The following is a 15000-nucleotide window of genomic DNA, read 5'->3' on the forward strand; positions in this document are numbered from 1 at the left end:
TCAAGTACGCTGCCGTCCCAGTGCAGAATGACCGTCCTGCGTCCTCCCGTCCTGGAGAGACTGTACTCCCAGGTCCAACTTTGCTGAGTTGGAACTTGGCGTACTTGGTATTGAGAAACGACCTTCATGTGGACCTGATGTCCACAGAGAATGACCACGTTAGACTTAACAAGTTAATCAGCTGGACGTCACATAGTTTGTGTTGACGTGGTTCTAATTTAAGGTTCTGTCGTTCCGTCCATCAGTCACATGGTCTGTCTCTCGTCTTTGCTTTCAGCTGTCTGTCCTCCTGTGTCTGTCCTTCATAACATTCCTTTCTGTCTCTGCAGCTTCATGTGTCCTCTCTGAACACACTGAACTTTGCTTATCACCCCCCCCCCCCCCCCCAAACACACACACGTCTCACTCTGATGTTTCAAAGGTCTTTTGAAGTCTCTTTAAAGGATCCTGCTGCTGTGGTTCCTGTCCCAGTCCATTGTCCATGAATCCTGTTTACAGTCCAGCTCACTGTAGACTCACGAGAGTCTGAGTTCACATCAGTAACCTTTGACCTCCAGCGTCCTTTCTAAAGGGGACAGCGACATCACAGAGGTCTTCATGGTCCTGCAGACAGAAGCAACGTTCTGCTTCGGTACGTTGATGGAATCAGAATCACAATTCAGCGAGGGGCCGACTGTCCTGTCTGTCCCCGATGGAGACACAGCTGGCTGCTGATCCCTGATGTAACTGCAAAGCCTCTTACACGCTCAAAGTTAGTCTTTTAAAGCCTAAAGTGTCGTCACACACTGGAGGAGCACAGCAGCTGGTTCATGTTCTCATGTGTTCATCCTTTAATGCCTGCAGATACATTTCACTTCACCACCGATGACACAGTGAATGTCCACAGATGATCCATCAGTCCATTTATGGACATTTACAGACAGATTGAATCTCAACCCGTCAGAGACCTGCTGTCATGTGACCTGCTGTCATGTGACCTGCTGTCATGTGACCTGTCCGGCTTTCATTTGTCTTGTTTCCAGTTTCTTTGTCTTCAGTGTTTTGTGTCTCTGAGCCAGAAAATCTTTCTGTCCCTCTCTGAGGTTTCCACACATGTTGGACTGATTCAGGACCAGGTGCGTGTGTGTGCATGTGTGCGTGTGTGTGCGCGTGTGCGTGCGTGTGTGTGTGCGTGTGCGTGCGTGCGTGTGTGTGTGTGCGCATGCGTGTGTGTGTGTGCGTGTGTGCGTGCGTGTGTGTGCGTGTGTGTGCGTGCGTGCGTGTGTGTGTGCGCGTGCGTGTGTGTGCGTGTGTGTGTGCGTGTGTGCGTGCGTGCGTGTGTGTGTGCGTGTGTGCATGTGTGCGTGTGTGTGCGCGTGTGCGTGCGTGCGTGCGTGCGTGCGTGCGTGCGTGTGTGTGTGTGTGTGTGCATGTGTGCGCCTGCGAGCTTGGCGGTCTGACTTGTATGAACCAGCTCTCACAGACAGAGTCCATCTTGTCCACTGGACTCTGGAGGCTTGAAGTGCTGCTCAGCTCAGGTCTTGGAGACCCCATCGATCTGGACCTCTGTGGTTCAGGTTTAGACTATCGTGGTCAAAGACGCAGCGATCTCCAGCGTCAAAGCTGCTGTTTCCTGCTTTGCTTCAGGTGAACGACCCGCAGAGGTCAAAGGTCAGAGCAGCGAGCGTTGTGTTCGTGCTGCTGCTGTTAGTTCAGCCAAGCACGATGAACACACCTCAATTATTAACCTCACACACATCTATTATTGCTCAGCTGTCAGAGTGGAGGGCAGGAAGGACGATGAAGAGTGCGGCCTGAAGTCTTCATCACAAAGACTCTGCTCTGCTGGGGTTCTTTCATCGTCCCCAAACACCAGCGTCTTTTACCAAATGTTGCTTGTGATGTATGAAACCCTCGTACGTATGTGGCTTTGGACAGAAGCGTCTGCCAAATGACTGACTGGAATTGGAATTGTTGTAATTGTGTGGTTACAGGTGTACCTTAGTTTGATTGGCTGCTGTCTGACCATGTGCCCCTCCCCCCGCAGCCCCCTCCCTGATGTCTCACCGGTTTGTGACGGTGCGTCGCGGCAGCCCGGCGGCTCGCAGCGGCCACATTCAGCCCGGAGACCAGCTGGAGGCGGTGGAGGGACGAGCGGTCGGAGGTCTGCAGCACCGAGACCTCGCCCAGATCCTGAGGAGAGCCGGCAACACGCTGAGGCTGAGCATCACGCCCAGACACCGTACGCACGCGCACACCTGACACCTGAGCTCTGATAGGACGGACAGTCCAAAACAGAGGACGCCATCGCAGTGAGCTGTGTGTCACCATCCAGTGTCATTAGAGCTGGTCAACAGAGACCTGGTTCACCCACAGTGAGGGACACGAGACATCACACCGAGACAGCTGCTAACACAGAGTCCCCTTAGCCTCTGAGATAAGCTAACAGCTAACTGACCTTTAACAAGAGGGCTTTGTTTCCCAGCGAGCAAGTTAGCGGTTAGCAGTTAGCTGTTAGTGCTGTGAGGCGTTCAAGAACCAGCTGTGAACTCAGGATCAGAGAGAGAGATGAAACGTTTCTTTCCAAGATTGTTTAGAAGGTTTGGGACTGAAACTCGGATCTTTGACTTCAGACACTTTCTGAAGTTCACTTCACAAGACATCTTTGTCTCCTTGTCTCCTCTCCTTGTCTCCTCCTCTCCTCTCCTCAGACTCGTCCTCTGTGACAGAAGGAGCAGACTTGGATATTGATGGACGGATGATGAAAGGATCCAGAGGGAGGTCAAAGGTCAGCCTCACGTTCACTCTGACTCCTCACAGTCTTACAGTAGTACCAGTACACACTACAGCAGCAGTACCAGTACATACGACAGCAGCAGTACCAGTACACAGTGTAGTAGTAGTAATGTAGTCAGGCTGTATTAGGTAGTATTCATGCTTGTTGAGGAGCTGCTCTGAGGTCAGACTCCAGTGTGACAGTCAAGTCTTCAGTATTTAAGTGTACTAGCAGTCACAGTACTGCTAACTGCTGCTGGAGTACTACTAGTACTTTGTTGTCCTGTTGCAGAATATTGATTTACATTTATTAGAGTATTAGAGCGACTGTGAGACAGTGAAGTCCAGATATTCGTACTTGCAAAAGACAAAGAGCTGTAATACTTTGAAATAATAATATATAGTTCAATTACACCTTTAAATCTTGCAGTACTATGAGAGTAAAGCAATACAAATCGTATTATTTTTGGATATTTTGAGACACGGAGGAAACAGTCTGCGATTTTCATGTTTGTTAAAAAAGATAAGACAGAAAAACTGAATTGATTCTATTGAATTTAATCAAAACAAACATTTTGTTCTTGACATACAATAAATCGCAGTTTTTCTTCTTGTGGTAGCAAATAGCAGTAACACTTAGTACAAGTGAAGTACTAGTACAAGTAGAGATAATGATAGTGGTATTAGAAACAGTGTTAGCAGTATTATTTGGAACAGTAGTAGTATCATAATACCTGGACAGCTGCAGCAGTACTAACAGTAACAGTAGCAGTAATGGAGCAGTACTGCGAGTATCAGCAGTACTTCTACATCTGTCTGTCAGGACGAACCGAGGTTCTACAGCGTGGACCTGGAACGAGGTCCCACAGGGTTCGGGTTCTCTCTGAGGGGGGGCAGCGAGTACAACATGGGACTGTATGTACTGGGACTGATGGAGGGGGGGCCGGCCCAGCGCAGCAACAAGATACAGGTACCACACACACACACACACACACACACACACACACACACACACAACGCTGAGTTCACTGACCCGAACAAACAGAAAGGAGGCGGTGTGACGCAGCTAACTTTGAAGCAGATGAAGGAAAGAGGTGAAAAATGTCCACAGGGGGGCTTTTACTGTGAAACCTGCAGGAAGTGAGTGAAGCAGCAGTGAGCAGTGAATAAATGAGTTTTTCTCAGAGCAGCAACTCTGAGATGTTAATGTTGAATCAATGAGGCAACGCGTAAACACAGAGGAAGAAGCAACAGCCAGGAAATTCAACTGAGGAGACTTCTGAAGAGGAAAGATTCAGAGGGAAGATTCTGCGGAAAGACTCAGAGGGAAGATTCAGCAGAAAGATTCAGAGGGAAGATTCAGAGGGAAGATTCAGCAGAAAGATTCAGAGGGAAGATTCAGAGGGAAGATTCCGACTAAAACTGAGACACAGAAATATTCCTGTCGTCAGATTTCTACGAGTCAGCAGATATCTGAGCGTTTAAAGTGCATTGATCGGTGATTGATCGGCTGTACCTGCTCTCTGATCAGGTGTCTGATCAGCTGGTGGAGATCAATGGAGACAGCACGTCAGGGATGACTCACAGTCAGGCTGTGGAGCAGATCAGGAGGGGAGGACATCGCATCCACCTCGTCCTCAAGAAGGGCAACGGATACGTGCCCGACTACGGTGAGACCTTACACACCTGTGCTACACGTGCAGTACACTGTGTACTGCTGTACTGATGTGTACCGCTGTACTACTGTGTACTGCTGTGTACTGCTGTGTACTGCCATGTACTGCTGTACTGTCTCCGTTTGTAGAAACTCTTCAAACTTCTGTTTCTCTGTGAATTTTCTGCCTTTAACTCTTTATGTACTTTTCACAGTAGTGGAAGCACTGTGATCTTTTACTTCAGTAAAAGTAGTAGTACCATAGTAAGGAGTACTCTGTGTGCTGCAACACTGAATCATCCAATCACAGCTCTGGATCCTCTCGATTTCAACCTTCTGACTGTTTGATTTCTCCTCTTCTTGCTTCCTCCTGTACTTCCTGTTCTGGTCTTCGTCCTCCTCCTCTTCCTCAGTGGAGTTGTCCAGCTTGTCTCTGTGTATGACCAACTCTAAACAGGGTGAGCCCTGCTTCTACGTGATTGGACGCACTGAAAACTCGCGGTTGGTAACGTTCTGTTCTCCTCTGAACACGTTTCCGCTCATCTTCCTCACTCCTTCATCCTCATGTTCTCATCACTTTTAGAGTCACATGAAAGCTCCATGTTGTGATTTCACATATTAACACTTGAACATGTTAATAATGAGGTTCATGTGTTCTTCATGTGTATGAACACATGAATGTATGAACACGTTATGAACACGTTATGAACACGTTATGAACATGTTGTGAACACGTTATGAACACGTTATGAACATGTTGTGAACACGTTATGAACACGTGAACACGTTATGAACACGTTATGAGCACGTTATCAACATGTTATGAACATGTTGTGAACACGTTATGAACACGTTATGAACATGTTGTGAACACGTTATGAACACGTTATGAACATGTTGTGAACACGTTATGAACACGTGAACACGTTATGAACATGTTATGAACATGTTATGAACATGTTGTGAACACGTTATGAACATGTTATGAACGCGTTATCAACATGTTATGAACATGTTGTGAACACGTTATGAACACGTTATGAACATGTTGTGAACACGTTATGAACACGTTATGAACATGTTATGAACATGTTGTGAACACGTTATGAACACGTGAACACGTTATGAACATGTTATGAACACGTTATGAACATGTTATGAACATGTTGTGAACACGTTATGAACACGTGAACACGTTATGAACATGTTATGAACACGTTATCAACACGTTATGAACATGTTGTGAACACGTTATGAACACGTTGAATCCATACTGTAAACGTGATTTTAGGTGAACATGTCACATGTTATTAACATAAACATGTTGGTGAGTATTAATACACGATCGACGTGTTTCTAACATGTTCTGAGAGAATAACGCAGTATTTGTGAGTATTAAGGAGCTCTAAACATACTGTAATGTGAGGATAAGGAGGTCGTGTGTTCCAGCATGTGATTAATGGCAGAGAAGGACACAAAGGACAGAAACGCAGTACTGCAACTAGTACTCAGATCTGTTACTTCAGTAAAAATAACACTGCCACAAAGTACAACTACTCAAGTGTACTTGTGTAGTATGTCAAGTACAGAGGTATTCTACTCAAAAAGTATTTAATGTGCCAAAAGTAAAAGTACTACATGGTTAATAAGCTGGTTTTAACACCTCACACAGCCACAGTCCCAACGCGGGGGTCAGCCCCTGCAAAGGGTCACCAGATGAATCTGAGGGGTCTTCACACGATTAAAGGAGCAGAGAAGAAGAAACAAAGTTAATGTGAACTTTTCCTTATGAGTTCAGTGACAGTCGATCATTTGATCTGTGAGATTCAAGCTGCTCGTTAAATGAAGTAATGACGTAGAGTCTTAATCAGTAAAGTAACGAGTAACGAAAGTACATGTAGTGTAGTAAAAAGAAGTACAGTAGTTATAGTACTTAGTTACTTTTCACCAATGATGGTGCTGATAATCCATCACACCGTCGCCCTGAACATGGAGCAGCTCAGTGATTGGTGCAGGCTGTCACAGCAGCCTCTGGTGGCCGATGGAGGAACTGCAGCTCAGCACTCACTTTGTTCTCTGTGTCTGTCAGGCCCTGAGGAAGGAGCCCTCTCCCCCTCCTCCTCTTCATACGCAGAGGAGCAGGATGTGGATACAGTGACCGTGACCACCGCCTCCCTCAGACAGCAGAGGGGAGGAGGAAGTGGTACAGGAGGAGGAGAAGGAGGAGGAGAAGGAGGAGGAGAGAGGAGGAGGAGGATGAGGAGACAGGGAGAAACCAAACGAAGAACAGGAGGAGGAGGAGGGTTAGGGCCTCCTGATCTGGACCTGGACCTCGTGGAGGAGGAGGCACGGGAGGAGGACAGGAGGAGGGAGGAGGAGGAGGAGAGGAGGTGGCAAGAGGAGGAGAGGAGGAGAAGAAGCCAGACTGTCAGGCAGAAGGAGAAGTGGGGTGGCCAGAAGGAGCAGGGGAGGAGGAGCAGGAGTTTACCCAGGAACAACGCTGGATCCTGGGACACGTCTCTGCTGGAGGAGAGGGTGGAGGAGGAGGAGGAAGGAGGTGCAGCAAGAGAGAGGAGAAGGAGCGAGATGAAGACCAGGAGGAAGGCGACGGAGGCCGACAGAGAGGAGGAGGAAAGGGGAGAGGGGAGGGAGAGGAGGGAGGAGAGAGGCAGTGTCACTCGCCACGCAAAGCATTCTGGGAGGTCAGCCTCAGCTCAGAGGGCAGCGTTCTCCTTCCTCAGGCCGATGGACGACAACGAGAGCCAGCGTCTGTCTGACAGCGAATCAGCAACCAGCTTCTCAGAGGTCAGCCTATCGGCAGCTAGCATCGCCACAGTGGGGTGGAGAGAGGATTCTGATTGGAGGAGAGCACAGCTGCCATGGGAACAGGGGGACGCCCCGGGCCCCTGGCTGCAGCCGAGCCCGCAGAGACTGAGTCAGGTTCTGATTGACAGCCGGCTCCGTGGGCGGGAACTAGCGGGCGGGCTCTCTCTCTGATTGGTTCACAGCGAGACCTTCTCTTTTTCTCCACTGGCTACTTTTAAGGGCTTTTTTGATTGGCCTGCAGAGAGGAGACCCGCCTCTTCCTGATTGTTATTGGATGACAGCAGCCAATCTGTTTCTCATTGGAGGAAGAGAAGCAAGCAGATAGAATTTTTTTGATTGGCTGGTGGGTGGGTTTTGAGGCCTCTGATTGGCCAATGACATAACAGCTGCACACAGAGCCGCCTAATTAACCAACAGTTTAATTTTCATTTTACCCATCATCCCTCAGTGCATCCTGTGACCTGTATCCTGAGGCCAGATCAGTGTGTGGTCCAGCTGGTATCACGATGCTGGTGCACCTTTAACCACAGCAGCTCACCATGGTATCAAAGCTGTCAACAGTCCCACTGCTGACCAATCAGATCACTGACAGGATCCTGACAGGGACCTCAGTGATGAAGATTAGCAGATACTTTTATAGGACGGTAGAGTCTCTGACGTCAGATATAAAGTTAGAGAGTTAACTCCGCTTACAGACTGAACGACGGTTAAAGCTTCGTTCATGTGTTTGCGTTTGTTTCCGCCTCGTCCTTCGTTCAGCCGAGCACAGAGAGCGTTTCAGGTCTGGATCTGAACCAGAAACTGAAGCCGGCGTCAGAGTTTCTCACAGCGACACATGAAACACTCCTTCGTTCATGTTTCACAGCCTCATTAATGATTCTGTCTGTTTGTAGTTTCACTGAACACCTGAGTCGCTCACCTGTTTGATCACGTCACATTAAATCCACACAGTGACTCTTTTAGAGATCTGCTCACCAATCAAAGGACGACACGATGAAACGATGAACGTCTGAACAAGAAACACGAAACGAACAACAGAATCCTTCAAAACCGACAAGGTTTCAGGAATAACGTTTAAAACACAAAGGAGACGACGAGTCGGCCATCTTTATATTCAGACGATGGCGTTAGTATTTTTGAAGCTCACACACAGACACACACACACACTCACACACTCTCACACACACATACAGTAGTGAGCAGGGTCCTGGCTGGACCACCACCCCTGTGAACTTTGTCGACCAATAACAAACCATCCTGACAGAGCTGAGCTCTGATTGGATGGAGACCCAAAGACCCAAAGAGGGACCCAAAACAGGAAGCTATCGTAGCTTAGCTTGTTAGCTGTGTCAACATTCAGTTTCACTGAAGAGTAAGAACTGGTCCACATCAGAGACCTGGTCCACACACAGTGAGGACACATCACACTGACACAGCTGTTAACACACGTCCTGACGTCTGTGAGGACGCAGCAGCTCAAACATGGAGGATTACTGAATGCTCACTGGCCCGCCGCGGCGGCCATGTTGACACATCTGAGCGTAGGTAAAGTGATGTCACCAGCTTCATGATACCATGATCAGGACCACTGATGTGCACTGATACAGGTCTGTCTGTGACATCACCCTCATCAGCATCTTCATCTTTCTAACTTAAACTTGTATGCAAACAACATGAACACCTTTCAGTCCCGACGCCTCCGAGACGAAACCGCTCGCCACTGAAGCACGGCGAAGGCGCTGTTTTTTGATCCCGTGTAATCTGAGCATGTGAATATCACTGGAATGATTTTTTATTTTTATAAGCTGACATGTAAAGGCTGGATGACATCATTATGATTATTATTACTATGACTATGAGTATTATTAGAGATTAAATAGACCCAGAGATGATCTGATCTGCCTGCTTGCTTGTTAAAGAAAAAAAAGAAAAAACTTTGCCCTGATGATGTAACAGAGCCATAAACAAACACACACACGCACACGCGCACACGCACACGCGTGCACACACACACACACACACACACACACACACACACACACACACACACACACACACACACACTTCAGGTCCAGCTGTGGCTGTCCTGTTGGCTGTCAATAACCATAACATCACCATGGCAACTCAGCTGACAGGATGAACTGTTTCTATAGCAACCGCCATGGGAGAGCCATCATGGCCGAAGACCTGCAGCTCTGGATCATGTTCAAGTGCCTCATTTTATTTCAGCCTTCGTCCTGCAAACTGACGCTGAGGCTGCAGGCAGAGACACCACAGGACTCAACCTGCCACTTCCTGTTCTCACCCCGCCGCTTCCCATTCAAACCTGCACTTCCTGTTCTCACCCCACCACTACCTGTTCAAACCCACCACTTCCTGTTCTCACCCTGCCACTTCCCATTCAAACCCGCCACTTCTTCCTGCCACTTCCCATTCAAACCCGCACTTCCTGTTCTCACCCCACCACTACCTGTTCAAACCCACCACTTCCTGTTCTCACCCTGCCACTTCCCATTCAAACCCGCCACTTCCTCCTGCCACTTCCCATTCAAACCCGCCACTTCCTGTTCTCACCCCACCACTTGCTGTTCTCACCCGGTCACTTCCTGTTCTCACCCCACCATTTCCTCTTCACACCCCACCACTTTCTGTTCAAACCCTGCCACTTCCTGTTCAAATCCGCCACTTTCTGTTCTCACCCCGCCACTTCCTGTTCAAATTCGCCACATCCCGTTCATACCCAGTCACTTCCTCTTCACACCAAGTCACTTCCTGGTCTCACCCAGTCACTTCCCGTACACACCCAGTCACTTCCTGTTCTCATCCCGCCGTGTCCCATCAAACACACTGTCTCTATGCGTCCCGTTAGCATCCATTAGCTTGATTTATTTGACCAGCAGTGGATCCAAAGACGTTCACTTCACGTGTATTTGACAAAGAAAAGCATCAAATCTTCACAGACTGGAACCAGCACTGAAACAAAAGTGTTTAATTATAAGAGTTTGGCAGTTAATTGATTAATTGATTAATTGGTGCAGCTGTGGTTCAAACATCTAAAACATTTGATTGATTGATTGATTGATTGATTGGTGACTGAAAACCTGAGGGATCAGTGTCAGACCGATCCAGGAATATTTTCATGGATTGATATCAGATAAATTGAAGTCACTTTTGAAGATGTTTAGGAGGTGAAGGATGCTTCACTCTGTGACACCACTGAAAACCCAGAGTGGACTGAGAGTCTGTGACGCTCATTAAAACTTTGACTCAAACCAGATCAATAATATACGATGATCAGCTTTTGAACCTGCAGAATTTGACCCAAGAGGATGTAAAAAAAGAGCCTTTAAAAAAGTTCAAATCCTGATGAAAAAATCCACGATGAGCATGTTTCATGATGTGGTTTGTGATCCCTAATCCATCCATCCATCATCCATCCATCATTCATCATCCATCCATCCATCCATCCATCCATCATTCGTCCATCCACCATCCATCATCCATCCATCCATCATTCATCATCCATCATTCATCCATCCATCATTCATCCATCCACCATCCATCATCCATCCATCCATCATCCATCATTCATCATCCATCATTCATCATCCATCATTCATCCATCCATCCATCCATCATTCATCCATCCATCCATCATTCATCATGCATCCATCATTCATCATCCATCATTCATCCATCCATCCATCATTCATCATCCATCACTCATCCATCCACCATCCATCATTCATCATCCATCATCCATCTATCCACCACCATGCATCATCCATCCATCATCCACCCATCTGCCTGCATGCATGCCCTCCACAGCAACACTACAACTCCCATGCACCCTTGCACTGCCCTTTAGCCCCGCCCCTCAGCCTGTCCTCTTTGGGGGCGTTTGGATCTTTGTCTTCTATGCATTTTCTAAGACTGCATCCTGGTGATTGATCCTCTGCTCAGCTCTGACCAGCTGATCAGAGGATCAATCACCAGGTGCAGAATCTGCTTTTAATGATGGGTCTGAATATTCAGGTTCTGGTCCAAAGACGACCAGGAAGCACCGAGGTCTGAACAGGATTCAGCAGTTTCACTGTCAGATCTGCTCCCAGACAGCAGGGGGAACATTAGAGGAAGATGATGGAGGAAGATGAATGAACTGCTTTAATAAAGTGTCAAACTGGGCTGTAAACACACAGCTGCCTGCAGCAGCTCGTGTCTGATGTCTGTCTGTCTGTCTGTCTGTCTGTCTGTCTGTCTGAACCTCTCAGCTGGACAAATGTCGCTCAGTCATCCTGAGCTAACTGTTAGCTCGTTAACTAGCCGACAGGCTTGTTTAACAAACGACGTTGTTCTGTCTCTCAGAGCGACGTGTGTTCAGCACAGAGCTGAAGTCAGGATGTGGTTAGCCTAGCTTAGCATAAGGACTGGAAACACAGGGACACAGCTGGCCTGGCTTCTTGGGCTAGCTGTTTCCCCCTGCTTCCAGTGTTTATGCTAAGCTAGGCTAACCACATCCTGACTCTTAACACAGACATAAGACTCTCTGAGTTGAACTATTCCTTTAATATGCTAACATTAGCTTTTGCTGGCAGTGTTAGCAGTAAGTTGCTCTCCCCCACTGCACTTTATTCAAATATAGAAAACCTTCATGAGGGTTATCAATCAGCATAGACAAAATAATAGAAACACCTCTCTGGACTGAAACATGGTTCAACAGCAGCACAGAGAACATCTACGAGTGGTTGGATTTGAGCTCCTGATGCTGCTGATTAGAAACTGTTGAGTGTTTTCATTGTTGGTTCCACTGTCCACCACAGCTGATGAGAACAAAGAACCAACCGCAGAACCAACACACGCTCATCTTAAAACTGCTAAACTGGTAACTTAGACACAAATATCCACAGAATATTCAGCCATTCACACAACAGACAGATGCATGTTCAGCAAGTACAAGAGAAGAAGAAATCAATGAAAAACACCAACAGCAGAAGAAAACTTTATCACAGTCACATGAAGCAGCATCAGCAGAGCTGGAAGAAGTACTCAGATACTTTACTGTAGTAAAAGTACGAATAGACGCTGCGAAAAAAAACTCCACTACAAGTAAAATTCCTGAGTTGAAAACCTTCCTTAAGTCTAGAAGTGTGAATGTCTTATCAGCAACATGTCCTTAAAGTACTTAAAGTACTCGTGTTGTGTGAGTAAAGTTTTGCTGTCCGTGTGTTTCTCTCTGCTGTCTATGGATTCATGTTCCTGCTGCATTCATGTGTTCATTCATGTTCCTGCTGTAGATGTTTCAGCTGGAGCTCATTGAACTCCTTTATATCCTGTTGGTGCTTTAATCTTCATCAATGTATCAGATTCTAGAAGATCATCACATGTTTGCAGCGTGGCCGTCCTGTGAGAACCACGTATCTCCAAAAAGTGTGACAAGCTCAGAAAAACAGGCTGTTTTCAGCTTTGAGACGATGATTTTCAGCTGATCCAAGAGGCTTTTAAAGAGTTTATTGAGCTGAAGAAGAGGAGAATTGACCATTAAGACCTGAAGATCATTTTATAATATGATCAATTATGGATTCAGTATATTTAAATATATTTGGCTGAAGGTACTTCTGTATTTTTATGGAAGTAACATAACTTTACGACATCCCGACCGCGGGCTGTCTGAGCATTTCCTGTTGGTTATTGTTCTTCCTGTTCATCGACATGAACGCCACGTTCACATTTAAACTCACATGAGACAGACTCAGACTGAGCTGAATCGACTGATTCAAACCTTTTCCAGATGAAAGTCACAGCAGGAGGCTCAGCAAACACCAGCAGCAGAAAAATAAGTGATGATTAAAAGGAGGACACTCACCGCTGACGTCTCTCATTCATCCACAGGTCCATAAAACTCCACAGAAACGCTCTGAAACGTCCACAGAGGTCCTGAACATCCACTGCAGTGAAGACATTTAGTCCAAAACATGAAAATTATCCACAGAAAGACGTTTTCTCCTTTTAAATTAACACATATTCTATTCTTCCGCTCCACCTCTGTGTTTCCCGCGTTACAACTTCCGGAAACAAACGCGGATCGGCGCCATTTTGGCCCCAGTTCCACTGAAGCCTAGCAACCAGAGGAGCCAATAAGAGTCTGAGTCGAGCGAAGGTCCGCCTTCTCTTCTGTGTGTAGATCGAGCCAATCATGGCTGAGTTTGAGATGACTGACACTTTGAACAGCCAATGAAATGTGAGCAGGGGATCTGAAGCTTCAGTGGATGTTTTAAAGGTCTGGACGCCTCAAATTAAGATTTCAGCTGAAAGAGACATGAGACACAGTTTGAAGAGATAAATATAAGAGATGTCCTCAACAGAAAGATGTTCAGCCAAAATGGAGTTAGAATATTTGCATTTTATGATTGCAAAATGTAAACATAATAATTATTTTCTGAGGATGTCTTCATAAACCATCAGAGAAAACATGAAAATATTCAGTTTCTATGTCTTGTCACTTTTTATTGGACGTGGACTCGTTTAAGGCTTCATGCTGTGCTCTCACTGTGTTTTCCAGCTAAGTTTAAGATAAAGATAAAATCATCTGTAGGCATCGATGTACAAAAAAACCTCTTTTCCTTCAGTGGGTTAGGGTTAGGTTTGGGTGGTGAACCCTCCTTCCAGAAGAGACCAGAACCACCATGGACTCCACACAGTTCAAGAACAGCTTTCACATTATCACCTGAACACACCCACCAAAAAAGACACATTTATTTATTTATTTAATAATTAATTCAAATTAACAGTCAAATTAACAGTCATATATATATATATGCGTATATATATGCGTATATGTGTATATATATATATATATGTATACACACACACACACACACATATATATACCTGCTCCTGTTAGGTGCGGGTTTGAATCCTGCTGCCTCATCAGCGTCCATCAGCCTCAGATAAATAGCAGGTCTTTTGTATTTTTCTTCCTCTTTCCTCCTCTTCCTGTCTGAAATTTCAAAAACTACAATCAGCTCTCAGAAACAGATTTTCTCCTGCTTCTGGACTACATTTCCCATCAGCCTCTCCCAGTTACTCTAACGGCCACTAGATGAAAGAAAACTGAGTGCACTGATGAGAAAGAAAAAACTGCAGACACCTGAAAATAAGAATAGTCATGAAGCACCTAACAGGAGCAGGTAATAGGAGCAGGTAACAGGAGCAGCTAACAGGAGCAGCTAACAGGAGCAGGTAATAGGAGCAGGTAACAGGAGCAGCTAACAGGAGCAGCTAACAGGAGCAGGTAACAAGAGCAGCTAACAGGAGCAGATAACAGGCGCAGCTAACAGAATAAGCTAAAAAGGGCAGGTTACGGGAGTAGCTAAGAGGAACAGGAGCAGGTAATAGGAGCTGCTAACAGGAGCAGCTAACAGGATAAGCTAAGAAGGGCAGGTAACGAGAGGAGCTAAGAGCAGCAGCTAAGAGCAGCAGCTAACAGCTAATTGCTAATGGAGCTAATTTGACTGACAGGTTGTAAACAGATAGGATAGTTTCTGTTGTCATACTGGTTCACAGCTACTGTTAGCACGTTAGCATGTTAGCGTGTCAGCATCGGTCAGATTACCAGAAACACTTTTCACTTCCTCCTCCTTCAAACGTCAGCTGACATGAACATGACGTTAAAACGATTCAGTCTGAAGAAAAGAACCTCAAACACACTGACGGCTGCAGACCGTCACCAGGTGTCCAATCTGTCCCTCATCGTCCAGACGTTTGGA

The 15000-nt window shown here is 46.3% G+C and overlaps 1 protein-coding gene across 3 annotated transcripts in view; it reads left to right on the forward strand.

Annotated features, from left to right (window-relative positions):
* The window catches only part of magixa (MAGI family member, X-linked a), a 38062-nt gene extending 28931 nt beyond the window's left edge, over positions 1 to 9131 (forward strand). For 2 of the 3 annotated variants that reach the window (XM_076741503.1, XM_076741504.1), the window contains 6 exons: positions 2027 to 2221; positions 2691 to 2767; positions 3578 to 3724; positions 4286 to 4424; positions 4822 to 4866; positions 6498 to 9131. In XM_076741503.1, coding sequence (XP_076597618.1) covers positions 2027 to 2221; positions 2691 to 2767; positions 3578 to 3724; positions 4286 to 4424; positions 4822 to 4866; positions 6498 to 7405 — 1511 coding nt within the window. In that variant the 3' untranslated portion in view covers positions 7406 to 9131. Of the gene's footprint in view, positions 1 to 2026; positions 2222 to 2690; positions 2768 to 3577; positions 3725 to 4285; positions 4425 to 4821; positions 4910 to 6497 lie in introns of all 3 variants that reach the window. The other variant, XM_076741505.1, reaches the window with a different exon arrangement.
* The last annotated feature ends 5869 nt before the right edge of the window (positions 9132 to 15000 follow it).

This window comes from Chaetodon auriga, chromosome 10 (genome assembly GCF_051107435.1).
Source record: "Chaetodon auriga isolate fChaAug3 chromosome 10, fChaAug3.hap1, whole genome shotgun sequence".
NCBI lineage: Eukaryota > Metazoa > Chordata > Actinopteri > Chaetodontiformes > Chaetodontidae > Chaetodon > Chaetodon auriga.